This window comes from Eretmochelys imbricata, chromosome 9, assembly GCF_965152235.1.
Source record: "Eretmochelys imbricata isolate rEreImb1 chromosome 9, rEreImb1.hap1, whole genome shotgun sequence".
NCBI lineage: Eukaryota > Metazoa > Chordata > Testudines > Cheloniidae > Eretmochelys > Eretmochelys imbricata.
Window position 1 is genome coordinate 103,210,497 of NC_135580.1, and position 17,250 is coordinate 103,227,746.

Sequence of the window (17,250 nt, forward strand, 5' to 3'; positions counted from 1 at the left end):
TTACCCTTTATTTTCTTCCTGGTTTGGTTGTAGATTCTGAAGCGAGTTCCAAACAGTGTATTGTGGCTGTTGCGTTTCCCAGCTGTAGGAGAACCCAATATTCAACAATATGCACAGAACATGGGCCTTCCCCAGAACCGAATCATCTTCTCTCCTGTTGCCCCCAAAGAGGAACATGTGCGGAGGGGCCAGTTGGCTGATGTTTGTCTAGATACTCCACTTTGTAATGGGCACACTACTGGGATGGATGTACTCTGGGCTGGGACTCCCATGGTTACTATGCCAGGTAATGTCTCAGGGAAACAAAATTGTAGTCACATGGTGACAATTCATACTGAATGTAATTGTTATAGACCTTCAATCATGGAGCAGGTCCTCAAGGAATCAATTCTGAAGCACTTAGAAGAGAGGAAAGTGATCAGGAACAGTCAGCATGGATTCACCAAGGGCAAGTCATGCCTGACTAATCTAATTGCCTTCTATGGCGAGATAACTGGCTCTGTGGATGAGGGGAAAGCAGTGGTCGTGTTGTTCCTTGACTTTAGCAAAGCTTTTGACACGGTCTCTCACAGTATTCTTGCCAGCAAGTTAAAGAAGTATGGGCTGGATGAATGGACTATAAGGTGGATAGAAAGTTGCTAGATTGTCGGGCTCAATGGGTAGTGATCAAAGGCTCCATGTCTAGTTGGCAGCCGGTATCAAGCGGAGTGCACCAAGGGTCAGTCCTGGGGCCGGTTTTGTTCAATATCTTCATAAATTATCTGGAGGATGGTGTGGATTGCACCCTCAGCAAGTTTGAAGATGACACTAAACTGGGAGGAGAGGTAGATACGCTGGAGGGGAGGGATAGGATACAGAGGGACCTAGACAAATTAAAGGATTGGGCCAAAAAAATCTGATGAGGTTCAACAAGGACAAGTGCAGAGTCCTGCACTTAGGATGGAAGAATCCCATGCACTGCTACAGACTAGGGACCGATGGCTAGGCAGCAGTTCTACAGAAAAGGACCTAGGGGTTTACAGTGGACGAGAAGCTGGATATGAGTCAACAGTGTGCCCTTGTTGCCAAGAAGGCCAATGGCATTTTGGGCTGTATAAGTAGGGGCATTGCCAGCAGATCAAAGGATGTGATCGTTCCCCTCTATTCGACATTGGTGAGGCATCATCTGGAGTACTGTGTCCAGTTTTGGGCCCCACACTACAAGAAGGATGTGGAAAAATTGGAAAACGTCCAGCGGAGGGCAACAAAAATGATTAGCGGACTGGAACACATGACTTATGAGGAGAGGCTGAGGGAACTGCGATTGTTTAGTCTGCGGAAGAGAAGAATGAGGGGGGATTTGATAGCTGCTTTCAACTACCTGAAAGGAGGTTCCAAAGAGGATGGCTCTAGACTGTTCTCAGTGGTAGCAGATGACGGAACGAGGAGTAATGGTCTCAAGTTGCAGTGGGGGAGGTTTAGGTTGGATATTAGGAAAAACTTTTTCACTAGGTGGGTGGTGAAACACTGGAATGCGTTACCTAGGGAGGTGGTGGAATCTCCTTCCTTAGAAGTTTTTAAGGTCAGGCTTGACAAAGCCCTGGCTGGGATGATTTAGTTGGGGATTGGTCCTACTTTGAGCAGGGGGTTGGACTAGGTGACCTCCTGAGGTCCCTTCCAACCCTGATATTCTATGATTCTATGAATCCTTCTTGTTTTTATTTTGATCTTGTATATGTAAATATCTAGTGTGAAGAGTTCATAGATAGTAAAGAAATTAGGTGCTTCCCAGTTCTATCTAGTGAGCAGGCTTTCCAGAACAGATAGTCTAGCAACCTCCCCTTGTGTGTTTTCTCAGGCAGGAGAAAAAAATTAAGTAAACTGTAAAGCATCAAGAAGTACTGGTTATCACTTTCTTTTCTCTTTTTACAGGGGAAACTCTTGCATCACGGGTTGCTGCCTCTCAGCTTACTTGCCTTGGTTGTCTTGAACTTATTGCTAAGAGTAGACAAGAATATGAAGATATTGCTGTGAAACTGGGAACTGATCTAGAATAGTAAGTAAATCCAGTTTTGAGGATGAAATGAAGATCTAGAATAGTAAGGCACCATTATTGGGGATAGTGAGTGTAAGGAAGCAAAATAGAATAAACATAAACAGCTATAAGCAGTGAGGCATGTCATTACTTTCGTTCTACTGAACTTATTCTGACTGATAAAGTTACCAGCTGTTCGTTACCTTGGGAGCTGACTGACCTCCAGGGTTTTGAAGAAGCCATAAACCGCTTTGCTGATGAGGAAGTAAGGTCTGTGCTCGTTGGAATGAGGAACTGGGCTAGAATTCATATCCACAATGTGTCCTGAGGGAATTACCTCCTCTTATCCTCCCTGGTTTAGCTGCCTGCCTACTCTGTTGGGGATCTAGGATCCTCATACCAGGAAGCAGCAGAAGGGAGCAATATATGCCTTCAATAGAGGCCAAGGTTGAAGGGGGGGGGGGGGATTCTTTCACAGACCCCAGAACTCCATGCTGAAGATAGTGGGTGGGATGTGTGTGACAGACTGCCTTCTCAGGGAGGGTTGAGCTCTTTAAATAGCCATAATAGGAGCTAGGAAGGCAGATGTGGAAGGGAACTATACTAGAATGGGGTGTGGCATGTTCAGATGGGTGAGTATCATGAAGTGCCCAAATTATGCACTTGTCCTTCCTAAAAATACTTGGCACTTTACATGTTCAGATCACTACACAATCATTGACTAGCCCTCCCAGCATTGAGGAACCCTCAACATATTCCCTATGAAGTAATTCTAATTTTACAGATATAGAGACTGAGATTGAGCATCATGTGCAGGATGTCACATTGCAATATCGGCAGAGCTGGAATTCGAATTTAGAACTTCCTTAATCCTAACCTTGTAATCACTGCTCCTGTTCACACTGCCTCTTGGTAGTGTATCCATATAGTCATTGTTAATGGTCTGTGGGTTAAGGATGGACCAAATGTATTGAAATTAGACATGGGCTTTTTTTTCATAGAACTTGTTTTCCCCGTTTCTGATTCCCTGTGGAGCTACAGGGTAATAAAGAACCTTCTGTCTGGAGATTACTGTTTACTTTGTGAAGCTGCTGGGAGGGAGATAGGAATGCTGATATATTGAAACTTCTGCAGAAAGTAAACGCAAACAAAATGCATTTTCACTTTCCTTTCAGAAAGAAAAACCTAGACTGAAATAAAGGGGCACTTGCAGTTGAGGAAATTCCATCTGATGGGGCTGTAACGAAGGGTTGGTGGGTCTGGTTAATTAGCATGTAGCAGTACTAATACAAATGTCCATAGCATTTTCACCTACAATGAAAAAGTTGAGTTTCTGTGAAGTTGACCATTTCACACTGGGGAAGGAACAGCAACGTGGATTTTGAGTAGGGGGATGACAGTAAAGGGATTTGCTGATGCAATGGTGTGCTGAGAGTTCTGGGTTAGTTGAGGTAATAGATCACAATAGCTGTTTGTTCCTTTGTCTGCTTCTCATCTGACTGCTTGCTTTTAATGCTCTTTGTGTAGCCTGAAGAAAATTCGTAGTAAAGTCTGGAAGCAGAGAATATCAAGTCCTTTGTTCAACACCAAACAGTACACAATGGAACTGGAGCGGCTTTACCTTCAGATGTGGGATCACTACGCTGCTGGCAACAAACCAGACCATATGGTTAAGCCAATAGAGACCAGTGAATCTGCATGAAGGACTCTGTGCCCACACAACTCTCCCAGAATTGAGCCTCTCAGACTCCTCTGCAAAGGAGATGGGAGCTAAAGACAGTGCATTTCTACTTAATCTGCCTGGTACTCTGTGGCTGAAGTGATACATGATGGTGATTTAAGAGCACAGACAGTCATACTTTGTGCATAATGGGGAGAAGCTGTAGAGATTGGGAACTTTCTATTCCATAAGGAGTTTGAAAAAGATTGAGTTGGGCACATGTGCTGTATGTTTGCAAGGCCTAGTACTTGATGGGGAAAGTGTGAACTGTCCATCCAGTTGTGATTTCATGGATTGATTCAATCTTCCTACGAATTTTTCTCCTCTTATGTGGATTGGGAATTGGAGCTTTTTAATGTTTGATTTCAGGTGTTCCTGTTGGTATATGTGCGGTTCTTCCATGACATGATTTCCAACTAGTGAGTGTTGCTCCCTGCATTCACTTCTTAACTGTGCAGATTGAAAGGGCATATTTGCTGGTGTAGTCTTTTTACAGGTTTTATAAACCACTTGAGCCTATATCAGCCTTTTAATGTTTGACCTCTGTTTTGGAACTTTCTGTACTGTGTTGATTTAGATGAGAACTCAGTGCTTGGTTTAAAAAAAAAAAAGATTCTCCTGTATCTCAGCTAATTGGCTTGGTGATGATAGCTCCTATTCTGTTGAAAAACAAAATTGGTTTAAAATTAATGCCCCCAAACTGTTTAAGTAAACAAACTGGTGCCAAATACAAATCCTTCAGGAATGATTGTTAATTATGTACAGAGGCACAGTCCTAGGTACTGTAGCAAGGACTTTTTTAAAATAAAGCTCTGGTTTGCCCAGTTTGATCTATTTGACCAGCGTTTCGCCTTTACTACCTTTTCTGTGCTGCTGTCAAAACAATGTTCTGGGCTGCTGGCCTTTTACCTTCCTTTCTATAGCTTGGTTTTTAAATAGTTCTATTCATTTCAGCAGAAATGAAATCCCAGGTAAGTATAGATTTTCATCTGCTAAATATCTGCATCAAGTATATTAATTCTTGCAGTATAATAAGGATCACCCAGAAAGGCTTTTTTCTTAATGTGGGGGTGTCATTATCTTTCTCTCACTGATGTGTGGTAACTTGGAGGCCATGAGCTGTATGTAAACTCTGATGCTGAGTTTTGTATTGAACAAGCATGAATTAAGTAATTTTGTTCCTAAATCTGTGCAGAGGGTCATGGACTACAGTTTAAATAAACCAATGCCAGTCTTGCTAAGTGTGCTACACATATCTATTCAGTAACAGGTAACAATTTGTCTTCTAGTGCGGCAACAGAGAACTGTGTTCAAAGTGCTGCTTTTGATGCACCTTTTATTTGTCTCAGTTGATGCTTTTGAATGTATCCTAGGTGATGAATGCCTTAGTTTGCTGGTAGATTCTTACTACCTGCTAATACCTGAGCAAGAAATCTTAGGTGTCATTTTCTAACCAGAAATGACAAGGTGGGTGAGGTAATACATTTTATTGGACCAACTTCTGGGGGTGAGAGAAACATTAGAGGGTATGTTGACACAGCACCAAAGAACCCGGGCCTAGCGTGCACCAGGGGCTGTTTTGTTGCTGTGTAGGTACTCAGGTGGTAAGACCTTTCCTCATGAAGAGGAGTGCTATGTCAGCTTCTCTCTTTCACTAACAGAAGTTGCTCCACTAAAAGACCGCCTAGGCCTATCATGGCTACACTCCCTCTCCATAACCAGCGTGCAATTATAAATTCTACTCTTTAAAAGCTCAGCCTTATCGCTTTGGACAATTGAAACTACCTAGTTTAAACCCATAAAAATACCTTAAGAAGTGATGCTGCAAGTTACGACACCTGCCCCAAAGCTGAACTAAACCATTTACCCTTCGGTGACGTGCTCTCCCTCGGTGAGACTTGCTGCGGGTGCCAGTTGAGCGTTGTTCCTGGCGCGGGATGTTGCTGCTTTCACTGCCGCTTCGCTTATTGTAACAGGCTTTTGTTTCCAGCTAACTGCCTAATAAAAAAGACATCTTATGACTACAGCTAAAGATCACTGCAGACAACGTGTTTTTGTTCTACTCTCTGGCGCCAGCGGGAGAGCTTCGCCGCGGCGGGGCCGGGGAAGGCGCGCCCATGGGTCTCCGCGCGGGAAGAGGCGCTGGGCGCGCGCTCAGAACCTGTGGGGCCGGGGGAGGGCGGCCAAGGGGCCCTGGAGCCGGTTGCTGGCGGGGACGGGGTCGCAGAGGGACGGGCCCGCACTGGCAGCGGCCGCACCTGCGGGGCTCATCGGGGAGCTGCAGTTGGACGTGGAAGCGTGGCTCCCCCTCGGCGCATGCGCGACCAGACCGGAAGGGGGAAGTACCGCCCCGGACGTGGCGGGGGCCGAACAGAGCGGCGGGCGGCCGGGCGGGCGGTTTGAACGGCCGCGGGTTCCGCGAGAGGATGGCGCGCGGGCCTAGGCAGCGCGTCCGGGTGAGTGAATTGCGGGGTGAAGACCTGTCGGGGAACAGCGCGGGGGGAGAGGCGGGCGAGGGGCGGGAGCCAGAGCCCTGCCGGGGAATCTCGGGGCGCGAGCCGGGCCCTCCTGTAGGGGCATGAGAAGCAGCTGGGCTCGCTTGAGGGCTTGGTCATCATCCGTTGTTTTCCCCTTTCAGCTGGGAGCCCCCAGACCCTTGGTCAGCATCCCTCAGGTCTGTAACCTTGGTCCTGATGGGGCCTCTGAACAGAGACGATTACTCTTGTCCTCCGACACAGAGGATGAGACACGGAAACCCCCCCACGGGACTGGACAAAGTAGGTGATTTTGCAGGATTGTTTCCCATACCCAGCCAGCTTGCGAGGGGCTGAGGTAGTTGTGAGGGAAGCGAGGGCAAGAAATTAAGCGTTGCGGTGGGCGGGGCCAGTGTGCCGGAGAGGGCTTACAGAGTGCAAACCCTTAGGGAGTATCACCTCAGGCTCCAGGCCTTTCTCCTCTTGGGAATCTCTGTGGGTGAAATCAGCTGAACTGCCTGAGGTTCCAGGCAGGGGTTCATGCAGACCCTTAAACAGGCTTCCTCAGCTTCAAGACCCTCTTCTAGGTTCTATAAACTGACCTTGGCACTGCCAGCACTGTGCTTAAAAAACCTATATTACAAATGGGAAAAAGGGGCAGTAGATCGCAATCAATATAAATTAGAATTTATGAAGTATAGAAACTTGATAAGTTTCAGAGTAACAGCTGTGTTAGTCTGTATTCGCAAAAAGAAAAGGAGTACTTGTGGCACCTTAGAGACTAACCAATTTATTTGAGCATAAGCTTTCGTGAGCTACACCTCACTTCATCGGATGCATACTGTGGAAAGTGTAGAAGATCTTTTTATACACACAAAGCATGAAAAAATACCTCCCCCCACCCCACTGTCCTGCTGGTAATAGCTTATCTAAAGTGATCACTCTCCTTACAATGTGTATGATAATTAAGTTGGGCCATTTCCGGCACAAATCCAGGGTTTAACAAGAACGTCTGAGGCGGCCGGGGGGGGAACAAGGGGAAATAGGGGAAGTCACCTACTACAGGACAGGCCTAACAAAGAAAATAACAGAACGCCACTAGCCGTCACCTTAAGCCCCCAACTAAAACCCCTCCAACGCATTATTAAGGATCTACAACCTATCCTGAAGGATGACCCAACACACTCACAAATCTTGGGAGATAGGCCAGTCCTTGCCTACAGTCAGCCCCCCAACCTGAAGCAAATACTCACCAGCAACCACATACCACACAACAGAACCACTAACCCAGGAACCTATCTTTGCAACAAAGCCCGTTCCCAACTGTGCCCACATATCTATTCAGGGGACACCATCACAGTGCCTAATAACGTCAGCCACACTATCAGAGGCTCGTTCACCTGCACATCCACCAATGTGATATATGCCATCATGTGCCAGCAATGCCCCTCTGCCATATACATTGGTCAAACTGAACAGTCTCTACGTAAAAGAATAAATGGACACAAATCAGATGTCAAGAATTATAACATTCATAAACCAGTCGGAGAACACTTCAATCTCTCTGGTCACACGATTACAGACATGAAAGTTGCGATATTACAACAAAAAAACTTCAAATCCAGACTCCAGCGAGAAACTGCTGAATTGGAATTCATTTGCAAATTGGATACAATTAACTTAGGCTTGAATAGAGACTGGGAGTGGCTAAGTCATTATGCAAGGTAACCTATTTCCCCTTGTTTCCCTCCCCACCCCCGACGTTCTTGTTAAACCCTGGATTTGTGTCGGAAATGGCCCACCCTGATTATCATACACATTGTAAGGAGAGTGATCACTTTAGATAAGCTATTACCAGCAGGACAGTGGGGTGGGGGGAGGTATTTTTTCATGCTTTGTGTGTATAAAAAGATCTTCTACACTTTCCACAGTATGCATCCGATGAAGTGAGGTGTAGCTCACGAAAGCTTATGCTCAAATAAATTGGTTAGTCTCTAAGGTGCCACAAGTACTCCTTTTTCTTTTTGCAAACTTGATAAGGAAACCCAAATAAATTGGGAGGAAAATCTATGGCTGACTGTGTTAAGGAGTTTAAATATATCAGGAGGGAAAGGAATCCTAACCCTGTTCTAGATGGAGACAGTAAAATTGCTAATGATGTAGCAAAGGCAGAAGTGTTCAGCAAATACAGAGTGAAACAGGTTGATGTATTAAGGCTATTTTTAGCCCCACAAATTGACTTATTTTATTGGTAATCGACCAATGAGAATCAACCTTTCCTTAGGAAAATAACTAAAAAGTACAAATGCAAAACAAAATTAAAATTGATTATTTAACTACTGTTTCTTGCTTCCTGATTTAAATTGCTTTTATTTAAATCAATCCATCCTGTTGGAAGTGGCTACTGAGTGGAAGATTAGTGACTGATAAGATAGTATATCCTCTCTAAAGTGGGATCTCCTTGTTCTGTGTGCTTAGCACAATGGGGTCCGACCTAATGACTAGGTCTCTTAGGCACTACAGTTATACAAACGGCTTTCCTTGAAGCTGAGTTTCCTTGAATAACTCCTGACTTTAACCTCCTTGAGGCTTCCCTCTTTGTGCAGTCCTATCTGGAAAGATGATCTGTTCTGTTTTTGGTTTAAGTTATAAAGACCAAAAAGAAAGTGAATGCAGAATGCTGGCGCACGAAGGATGACAGGTGAGAAAATTTTGAAAGAGATTAAAGGGCTGGTCTCTCATCTGTTCAAAAGTTATATTTTTACTATCTTTACTATGTGATTATAAAGTTGTCTGCAGACTTGCTTTTATACAGATCTTTGTCTTGTTCTTATTTTTTCTTTAAGACCTTGTTTTTCTGTTTGGAAGAGCTTCTGCATCCTTCTCCTAAATCTGAGAGTTTGTGTTTTGGGTTTTTTTTAATTGTTTTTTAAATACAGAACACAGCACCTAGTGGCTTTGAATGCCAAACCCAGTCTTTGTGGGAGACTGGGGCACAGATAGGACCTAGCAGGCTGAATTTCAGTCCAAATACTCTGATTTAAGGTGTTGGCTTTGACCTGTAAAAGGCTGCCTATTTGAGAGAGAGCCACTCTCCATGTCATGAAACCATAGGATTGGAATGGACCTCGAGAGGTCACCTAGTCCAGTCCCCTGCACTCATGGCCGAACTAAGTATTATCTATACCATTCCTGACAGGTGTTTGTCAAACCTGCTCTTAAAAATCTCCAATGATGGAGACTCCACAACCTCACTAGGCAATTTATTCCACTGCTTAACCACCCTGAGAGTTAGGAAGTTTTTCCTAATGTCCAACCTAAACCTCCCTTTCTGCAATTTAAGCCCATTGCTTCTTGTCCTATTCTCAGAGGTTAAGAAGAAGAATTTTTCTCCCTTCTCCTTGTAACAACCTTTTATGTACTTGAAAACTGTTATCATGTCCCCTCTGTCTTCTCTTTTCCAGACTAAACAAACCCAATTTTTTCAATCTTCCCTCACAGGTCATGTTTTCTCGACCGTTAATCATTTTTGTTGCTCTTCTCTGGACTTTCTCCAATTTGTCCACATCTTTCCTGAAATGTGGCACCCAGAACTGGACACACTATTCCAGTTGAGGCCTAATCGGCAAGGAGTAGAGCAGAAGAATTACTTCTCGTGTTTTACTTACAACCGTCCTCCTAATACATCCCAGAATGATATTTGGCCTTGTTTATTTTGGCAACAGTGTTACACTTTTGACTCCTATTTAGCTTACAGTCCACTATGACCCCTCAATCACTTTCCGCATTACTCCTTCCTAGGTAGTCATTTCCCATTTTGTATGTCATACCACCATAGTTATGATCAGCAGAGACATTCAAGCAGGACCTCCCTTGCTTAGAGAATGCTCTACTCTTTTTGAAATACTGGCTTTTGAACCTATTCTCCCCATCCTTGTTCCATGTATAATAAGACTTATCTGTTTACAAAAGCTTTTGCCAGAAGCTGATGTTACTGTGGAAGGTGAGTTTTGCTCCGTGATGCCACTGGGTTAACTGCTGGTTCTAGTTGAGGTTTTATTTATTTTTTTTAAATTTGTCTCAAAGGACCCTGGCCTACTGCGCTGTATGATTGGGGAATGACTCATCCTACGGTTTAGGAAAAGATGGTATAGAGACCACTCTTCCAGGTTGAATTTTTAGCTCATCATATGTTGGCAAGTTTCTGAGATTGACATTAAATTTTCCCTTAAACCATACTGAAATCTTCTTTGAAGCATTTTCTCTTTCCATAACTTCAGAAATAAGCAGTTGGAGTTCTTATCCACTTGAAATGTAAATAACTGATTAGAGCTGATTGAAATTGGAGGGGAAAAAAATTGCAGAATATCTGTCAAAAATTTAAACTGAAATTTTCTGACCAGTTGTGATCTTGATCTGTGTAGTGTTGTCTGTCCATCTGTTCTTCTTTGAGGAGTGTCCTTATAGGTGCTCCCCTGAAATTGGTTCAGTGCCCCTGTCCTTCTAATCAGAGATTCTAGATAGCAGTGTACGTTCGGCCCACACATGCACTCACCTTGAGGCTAACTAGCGCTGCGCAGGTGAACAGCCATTCTGACAGCAGGGAGGCAACACTGCATATGCTGGACATTAGGAGAGCTCTGGCTTTTTATCTGGACAGGACTAAGGACTTTAGGAAGTCTCCCAAACTCTTCCTTTAATTTGCGGAAATATCCAAGGGGTCTGCCATATCAGCGCAAATACTCTCCAAATGGGTCTCCAGCTGCATTACCCTCTGTTACCCCTTGCACATAACCTGCTGCCTCCATCAGGGATCCACATGCACTCCACAAGATCCATTTCCACATAGCTCATGTTTGTTAAAGATGTCCCCATCTCAGAAATCTGTAGGGCAGTGACTTTGGCTTCTGCCCATACTTTTCCAGATCATTACACAATTACCTGGTACTCTGTCTTGATGCCATCTTTGGCTCCACAATACTATCGTCAATAACAGATTCCACTCTGAAGCCCCACCCCTCCATGGGGGATACTGCTGTGGAGTCACCTACAGTGGAGCACCCATAGGGACGCTACTCAAAGAAGAAGAGGAAGTTACTCATCTTGTGCAGTAACAATGGTTCTTCAAGATGTGTGTCCCAAGGGCGCTCCACAACCCGCCCTCCTCCCCTCTCCTTTGGAGTTCTTGCCAAGGGGCTCTGCGGTAGAGAAGGAACTGAGGGTGGTTTGCCTGCACAGCACTAGTTAGCCTCAAGGAAGGGAGAGTGCATGTGCGGGCCGAATGGACACATCTACCTAAAATCTCCGATTAGAGGCTCTGGGGTGCAGATAACACCTATAGTGGAGCATCCATAGGGCGACACATCTTGAAGAGCCACCGTTATTGCACAAGATGAGTAACTTCCTCACCTCTGAAGAGGCTGTGTTCCTCACATCTGTTTTGTGTTTTATTTTTCAGGTCTATTCTGCCCTTTTCTTCCAGTAGTGATGAAGAATTTGAACTATGTAAGTAAAGAGTGGTTAGAATGTTAATCTTGCTTTCTCAATGAGAGTTGAGAGGATGTATTCCTCGTGGCTGCAAGAATATGATTTTCTTCTGGAATACCTTTTTACAGTGAATCTCTTCGTTGCAAAGCCTATCCTTTCTCCCAAGCCTTAAGGCAGGGCAAGGGTTGAATGATGAGGGCGAGGGTAGCCAAAGAACTGCTTCTGTTATGAAAAGCTGAGAGTTTTAATTGTGAGATTAAGTAGGGTCCTTGTTCTAGAGACATTTGGATACTATTGGTAAAATAAAAGTTGTAAAAAATGTTGTTTATATATGCCCTTAAGGCATGCAATGGGATCATTTTTAGAAAGCTAAAATAAATTTCCTGTAATGTAATTCTCTCACATTCTGATTTAGTTTTATCTAGAATGAAGACTCCAAAGTCCCTAGCACATCAAGTCTCTAAGAAACAAAATAGCAGGTGGGTCCTGGAATTATTGAATTGTCTACAGTTAGTCAGAGAGAGACTTTTTTGTCTAATGCCTGGCAGCCAAAATGTCCCATTAATAAGTTATTTTGAATATAGAAAAATGAATTAGATCTTTTCTCATTTGCATAGGGTGTCATCATTGTGTGGAGGATTGGGCACAGGTTTAGAAGTCAACATTCTGAGTTCTAATCCTGGCTCTGCTGCTCATTCCAAGTGTGGCCTTGGTCACATTGCTTCTCTTGCCTGTGCCTTAGTTTTCCCACTGTAAAATGAAGATCAATAACTCATAAGGCTGTTTTTAAAACTAAAGTTTTTACAGCACTTTTAAAATGTAAAACATTACATAGATGTGAAGTTTTGTTATCTGGAGGCACACATCTCACTATTTTGTTACTGTTTTGGAGCACTGTATAGCTTGTAATGGGATATAATAGAAGATTAGGGTTGGAAGAGACCTCAGGAGGTCATCTAGTCCAACCCCCTGCTCAAATGGAGCCTTTCACCTCTGTCACCAGTTTCACTGCTAACTAGATTTTGGATTTACAGTTATTGTCTGACAGTCATTAGACCACTATGTGAAGTGACTTGGTCTTGGTGAGTTTTGTAAAGGAAGAGATGTCCATAACACTCAATCTTTGCTGGCTCTGGTACTAATTTATTCCCATAGCTGGCAGTTTTGGTGGAGGCACCAAGTGTTGAATGATTCATGGAAACAGAACTCCCTTTTTACCAGTTGAAGTGATTCCTGCAGATTAGGAATGAGGCATATTAGTGGGAGTGGAGTGTGGGGGTTTGCAATGTGGCAGCCTGTACACTGTGGATTTTTATGGATTGAGGATTTAACAGTACTGACAGCTTTGCATCTTTCACAAGTGCTAAATTCACATTAAAGGCAACCTTTTTGGTCAACACTGTGATTTTTAAGTAGAATTTTATAAATTCTATCTTTATGATTCCATATCTGTATCCCTCATTCTTGTTCCTGGATAAAATGATGATGGTCTGTTTCAATATCTGAACTTAGTTTGCAAGCATGTTCTCATCTCTTGAAATGGAGTTCTGTCTTTTGCTCAGAAGTTTAATGATAAAATACTGACAAAATGTAACTGACAATGAAAAGTTATATTGAGAGAGTTTTTCAGTGGTAATGGATATTTCCAGTGAATAACTTAGAACACTGCACCAGGCTGCTTTATTGTCAGCTTTACCTATATCAAGACACAAGTCATTCCTGGCTTCCTTTGCCTCATTTTATTGTTTATTTACAGTTTGAATGAAATCATCATTGACTCCAGGGAAGACTTCTCCAATTTTACAAGAAAGAATGCAACAAGCAAGAAGGGTAAGTAGCCATCCAGCAACAAAGAGGGGACAAAAGTTTTAGCTGGGTGGAGAAAGAATGCTTATTCTTCAGAGCTCAAAATTATTCTTTAGGAAAAGCACAGAAATAGCTTTGGAAAAGTTTGGTCCCTTTTAGAGTAAGATAACAGGACAGGTTCAATTCTGTTCGCTGGATTAATTCTCTCCTTCCTCATTCTCAATTTCCCATTCCTCCATATGATCCTTCCCTTTTTCCTCTTCCTTCCTGTTATGCTTGTTTTAACACCGGGATATCAATATCTTCACTTGTGGTACTCTTTAAAGTCCTTTCCATATTTGAATCTTTTACTTATAAGAAAATCCAGCTGCCAAAGGCAAGTCTTTTCTCTTCAGTGCCCTTTCACATGCTGCATATTTAAGAAATAAAATTGACCATATAATCAGCTAAATACAAACTCTTATGTGTGCATAACTGCAGAAGCTTTCTTTTATCAGAAAGAGTGGCTGTAATAAAGTGTTCTCTAGCTATTCTTATCTTGTATCAGACTGACTTAAACCCCTTTTGCTGGCACAAAGTAGACCCCACATACATACCTTTTTGATTATCATCTGCAGTGCAACTGGAAAGTAGTGTGATCCTGGGTGTAAATGAGCATGGGTTGGAGGAAGTTGCTAAGATACCTTTCTCTGCCTGGTGTTTTCCTGTTTTCCAAAGGCTCTGATTAACTTACATTAAAACATAAATGCTAAAGTCTCTGAAGTCTTTGAATTTTTCTTTTTGAATTGCAGTAGTGAAGAATGTTCAGACCCAGAAGAAGCCAGTGACTTCTAGAAAGGAAAACACTTACTCTCAGGAATGGCTGTATCCAGAGATTTTAAGTGACAGTAAAGATGATGATTCTGTTTTCATTAAAAGTACATGGTCTGAACACTGCCAAGAAACTGAAGCGAGGGGCTTGAAGGACAACCTGCATCACATACAGCAAACTCCTTCACAAAAACAGAAAGAGTTTGATATTTCCAAATATAGTCCAAATTCATCTCTTGATGGGAAAGAAAGAGATTGGGAAGAACGTGCAGGGAACAACACTCAGACCATGGCACTACGACATAGTGCAGCATTAGGGCCAGACAGCTCAGAGGATGAATTTGAATCTTTAATAGAGCGGATAAAGAAGCGAAGCATACCACTGACTCCAAGTTTAACTTCAAACAAAACCACTCTATCCCAATCAGCAACCACAGGTAGGTGAAGTCATTCTTTATTTCTGTATTCTTAATCATGTTTATTCATGAAGTATCTTGTGCAAATGGCTGGCAGTATTAACTGCATAGTTTTAAAATTGTGTTGCACTTCTGACATAAACAGGACTTATGACTCATTTTTGCAGAATGTTCAGACATTAATTAAATGAGCATTCTGAGAATTTTAGTTCTTCTAAATTTAAATTATCAAGGACCTAAAATTCTTTATTTTTGTCCATTATTTTCATAGTTATAATAAATTTTAACCTTCAGTAATAGATTTTTAGTTTGGAATTTAATTTTAAACTTTCAACAAAATCAAAGCTAACTAAAAAAATGAAAATCAGTTTCCTACACATATGACAGGAATTGACATACAAAATTCATTTTAAATGATAATTAAACTCCTTTAAATTAGAGCAGTCAAATATTAAAGATCAGGTATTAAGCTATACAGTTATTTAGAGTTACAATTCTGCAGCTATTCTGTGTTCTAAGATGCTTTTGTTTCAAGATGTATTTTTAGTTTGTCAAGAATTCATAAATCAGCACTTACCCACTTATTATTAACCAACTATAACTTAAACAAATCTATACCCTCTCCTCTTCAAAAGCCCTTAAAATAGATATCTGCAGTGTACCCTTAAAGTTAACAGATAAAGGCAAATGGCACACAAGATCAGCCTCTCTCACCCAGGGGCTATGATGGGGAATTCTCTAGAGGATACTGGCAAGATTGGAGGTGCCACCGTGAGCAATGCAGTCATATTGGCCTTCTCTTAGGTATTACCCTGAATTTGAAAGGGCTGAAGAAAGGCAGCCACAAAAGGAGCCTTCTCCCAAAATAGTTCAAGTTAAACTTCTTGCACCAGCAAGGTCTCGTTTGGATCTGCTATGCTCTCGGGTACTGAGGGAAAGGTCTCTTTTATTCGTCAACTGGAAGAACTTGTCAAATCTTTGGATGTAGTTAGTATTTCTATTGCCGTCTATTCATATAGGGTCCTTTCTCCCTAATCACAGGGCAATGCAGTTCAAGTAGTTACTGATAATACTACTGCAATATTTCACAAGAACAAGCTGGGGGACCACATTTTAGCCAGATGGACAGAAAGGTTATAGTTCTGTGGGAGTAGTGCATAGTACACTAAATTGATTCTATAGCTTTCTGCCTAATACTTGCAGATTGATGAGCAGAGACGTACATGATCAGCAGAAGTAGTTGCTCAAGAACTTGGTAGCAAACATACACTTACTGTGGATGTTTCTGGAAACAGACCTGTTTGCAACAAAATATATCTCCAAATGTTGAGCTCCAGAATAGGACAGGCAACCAGTTCATCTTGAAGGTGTTTTCTTTTAGAATAGGGAGTAAGATTTCTTTGGTCTACACACAATTCCTCTAATTCATAGAGTTCTTAGGAAAATCAAACAAGACCAAGCCAAAATTATTCTAATTTAGGGCGCCTGAATGACACAACAGTAGTTCTTCTTCAAGTGCTTGCTTATATCAATTCCAGTTAAGTGTGTGCGCACGCATGTCGGGAACTTTTCCCTAGCAGCTACCCACTGGGCCGGCTGTGGAGTCCCCTGGAGTGGCGCCAATATGGTGCTCTATATATGACCCTGCCAGCCTGACCCCCCTTCAGTTCCTTCTTACCGCCAGTGACAGTTGTTGGAACAGTGGTCTCTTGTTCGCAAGTGCTACTACTCCCTAGCTACTCTATTTATCTCTAGTGTTAGTTAAGTGTTTGTTAGTTATCTGTTATCTTTAGCGTTAAGTATAGTCATTAACGCTTGAAGGGGTTTTCCCCTTCAACGAGTGCACCGTTCTCACTCCCCGGTCACCCATAAGAAGCAGGCCACGGAGAAGCCCCCAAAAAGACCCAAGGTGGTAGTCGCACCCCTGACAGGACACGGTGCAGACCAGGGACAGAAGGCTGACAGACCTCCCAGTTGGCCTCGTCCTCCCCAACCCCCGCCTCCCCGGGAAGCCCTGTACCACCGGACTCCCTGCAGGTGGAGGAGGTCACACTGCCTTCCACACCCGACACCTTTGAGGCTACCAGAGGGCTCATTGAGATGACGGCGCCCAAGTCTCCAGTCTCGAGGCCTAAACCATCTCAAGCCCCAGCACCATCAAGAGGCAAACCGGCAATCTTTGGGACATCTGCCCCCAGACCAACATCTCCACACCACTCTGAGTCCCGGCACCGCACCCAGATTCTGCGCCGGTCTGACTCACGGCTCCGGTCTGACTCGCGGCACTGGTCTCACAGCCCTGATCCTTGGAGCCACTCCCACTCGAGGTGGTCATTGGCTGACAGGTCATGGTCCCGCACAAGGTCTAGGTCAAGGTCTGAGACCCCACAGCACCACTCGAACCGACACTGCTCCCCATTGCGGCACCGCACCTCTCCGCAACACCGTTCGCGAAACCGCTCTGTGGCATGGCACCGTTCTCCATCGCGGCACCGGTCGCACTCCTGTGGCCAGTCTCCACCA

At 43.4% G+C, this 17,250-nt stretch overlaps 2 protein-coding genes across 6 annotated transcripts in view; both read left to right on the forward strand.

Annotated features, from left to right (window-relative positions):
- The window catches only part of OGT (O-linked N-acetylglucosamine (GlcNAc) transferase), an 83,783-nt gene extending 78,808 nt beyond the window's left edge, over positions 1-4,975 (forward strand). For all 4 annotated transcript variants that reach the window (XM_077826325.1, XM_077826323.1, XM_077826324.1 and 1 more), the window contains 3 exons: positions 34-286; positions 1,912-2,035; positions 3,542-4,975. In XM_077826325.1, the coding sequence (XP_077682451.1) occupies positions 34-286; positions 1,912-2,035; positions 3,542-3,716 (552 nt within the window). In that variant the 3' untranslated portion in view covers positions 3,717-4,975. The remainder of the gene's footprint in view (positions 1-33; positions 287-1,911; positions 2,036-3,541) is intronic.
- Positions 4,976-6,138: 1,163 nt separating this feature from the next.
- Positions 6,139-17,250, forward strand: part of GCNA (germ cell nuclear acidic peptidase) — a 55,474-nt gene continuing 44,362 nt past the window's right edge. The window contains exons 1-7 of one of the 2 annotated variants that reach the window (XM_077826286.1): positions 6,139-6,190; positions 6,373-6,511; positions 8,855-8,909; positions 11,667-11,713; positions 12,111-12,174; positions 13,452-13,525; positions 14,293-14,748. In XM_077826286.1, the coding sequence (XP_077682412.1) occupies positions 6,161-6,190; positions 6,373-6,511; positions 8,855-8,909; positions 11,667-11,713; positions 12,111-12,174; positions 13,452-13,525; positions 14,293-14,748 (865 nt within the window). In that variant the 5' untranslated portion in view covers positions 6,139-6,160. Of the gene's footprint in view, positions 6,191-6,312; positions 6,512-8,854; positions 8,910-11,666; positions 11,714-12,110; positions 12,175-13,451; positions 13,526-14,292; positions 14,749-17,250 lie in introns of those variants that run through there. The other variant, XM_077826285.1, reaches the window with a different exon arrangement.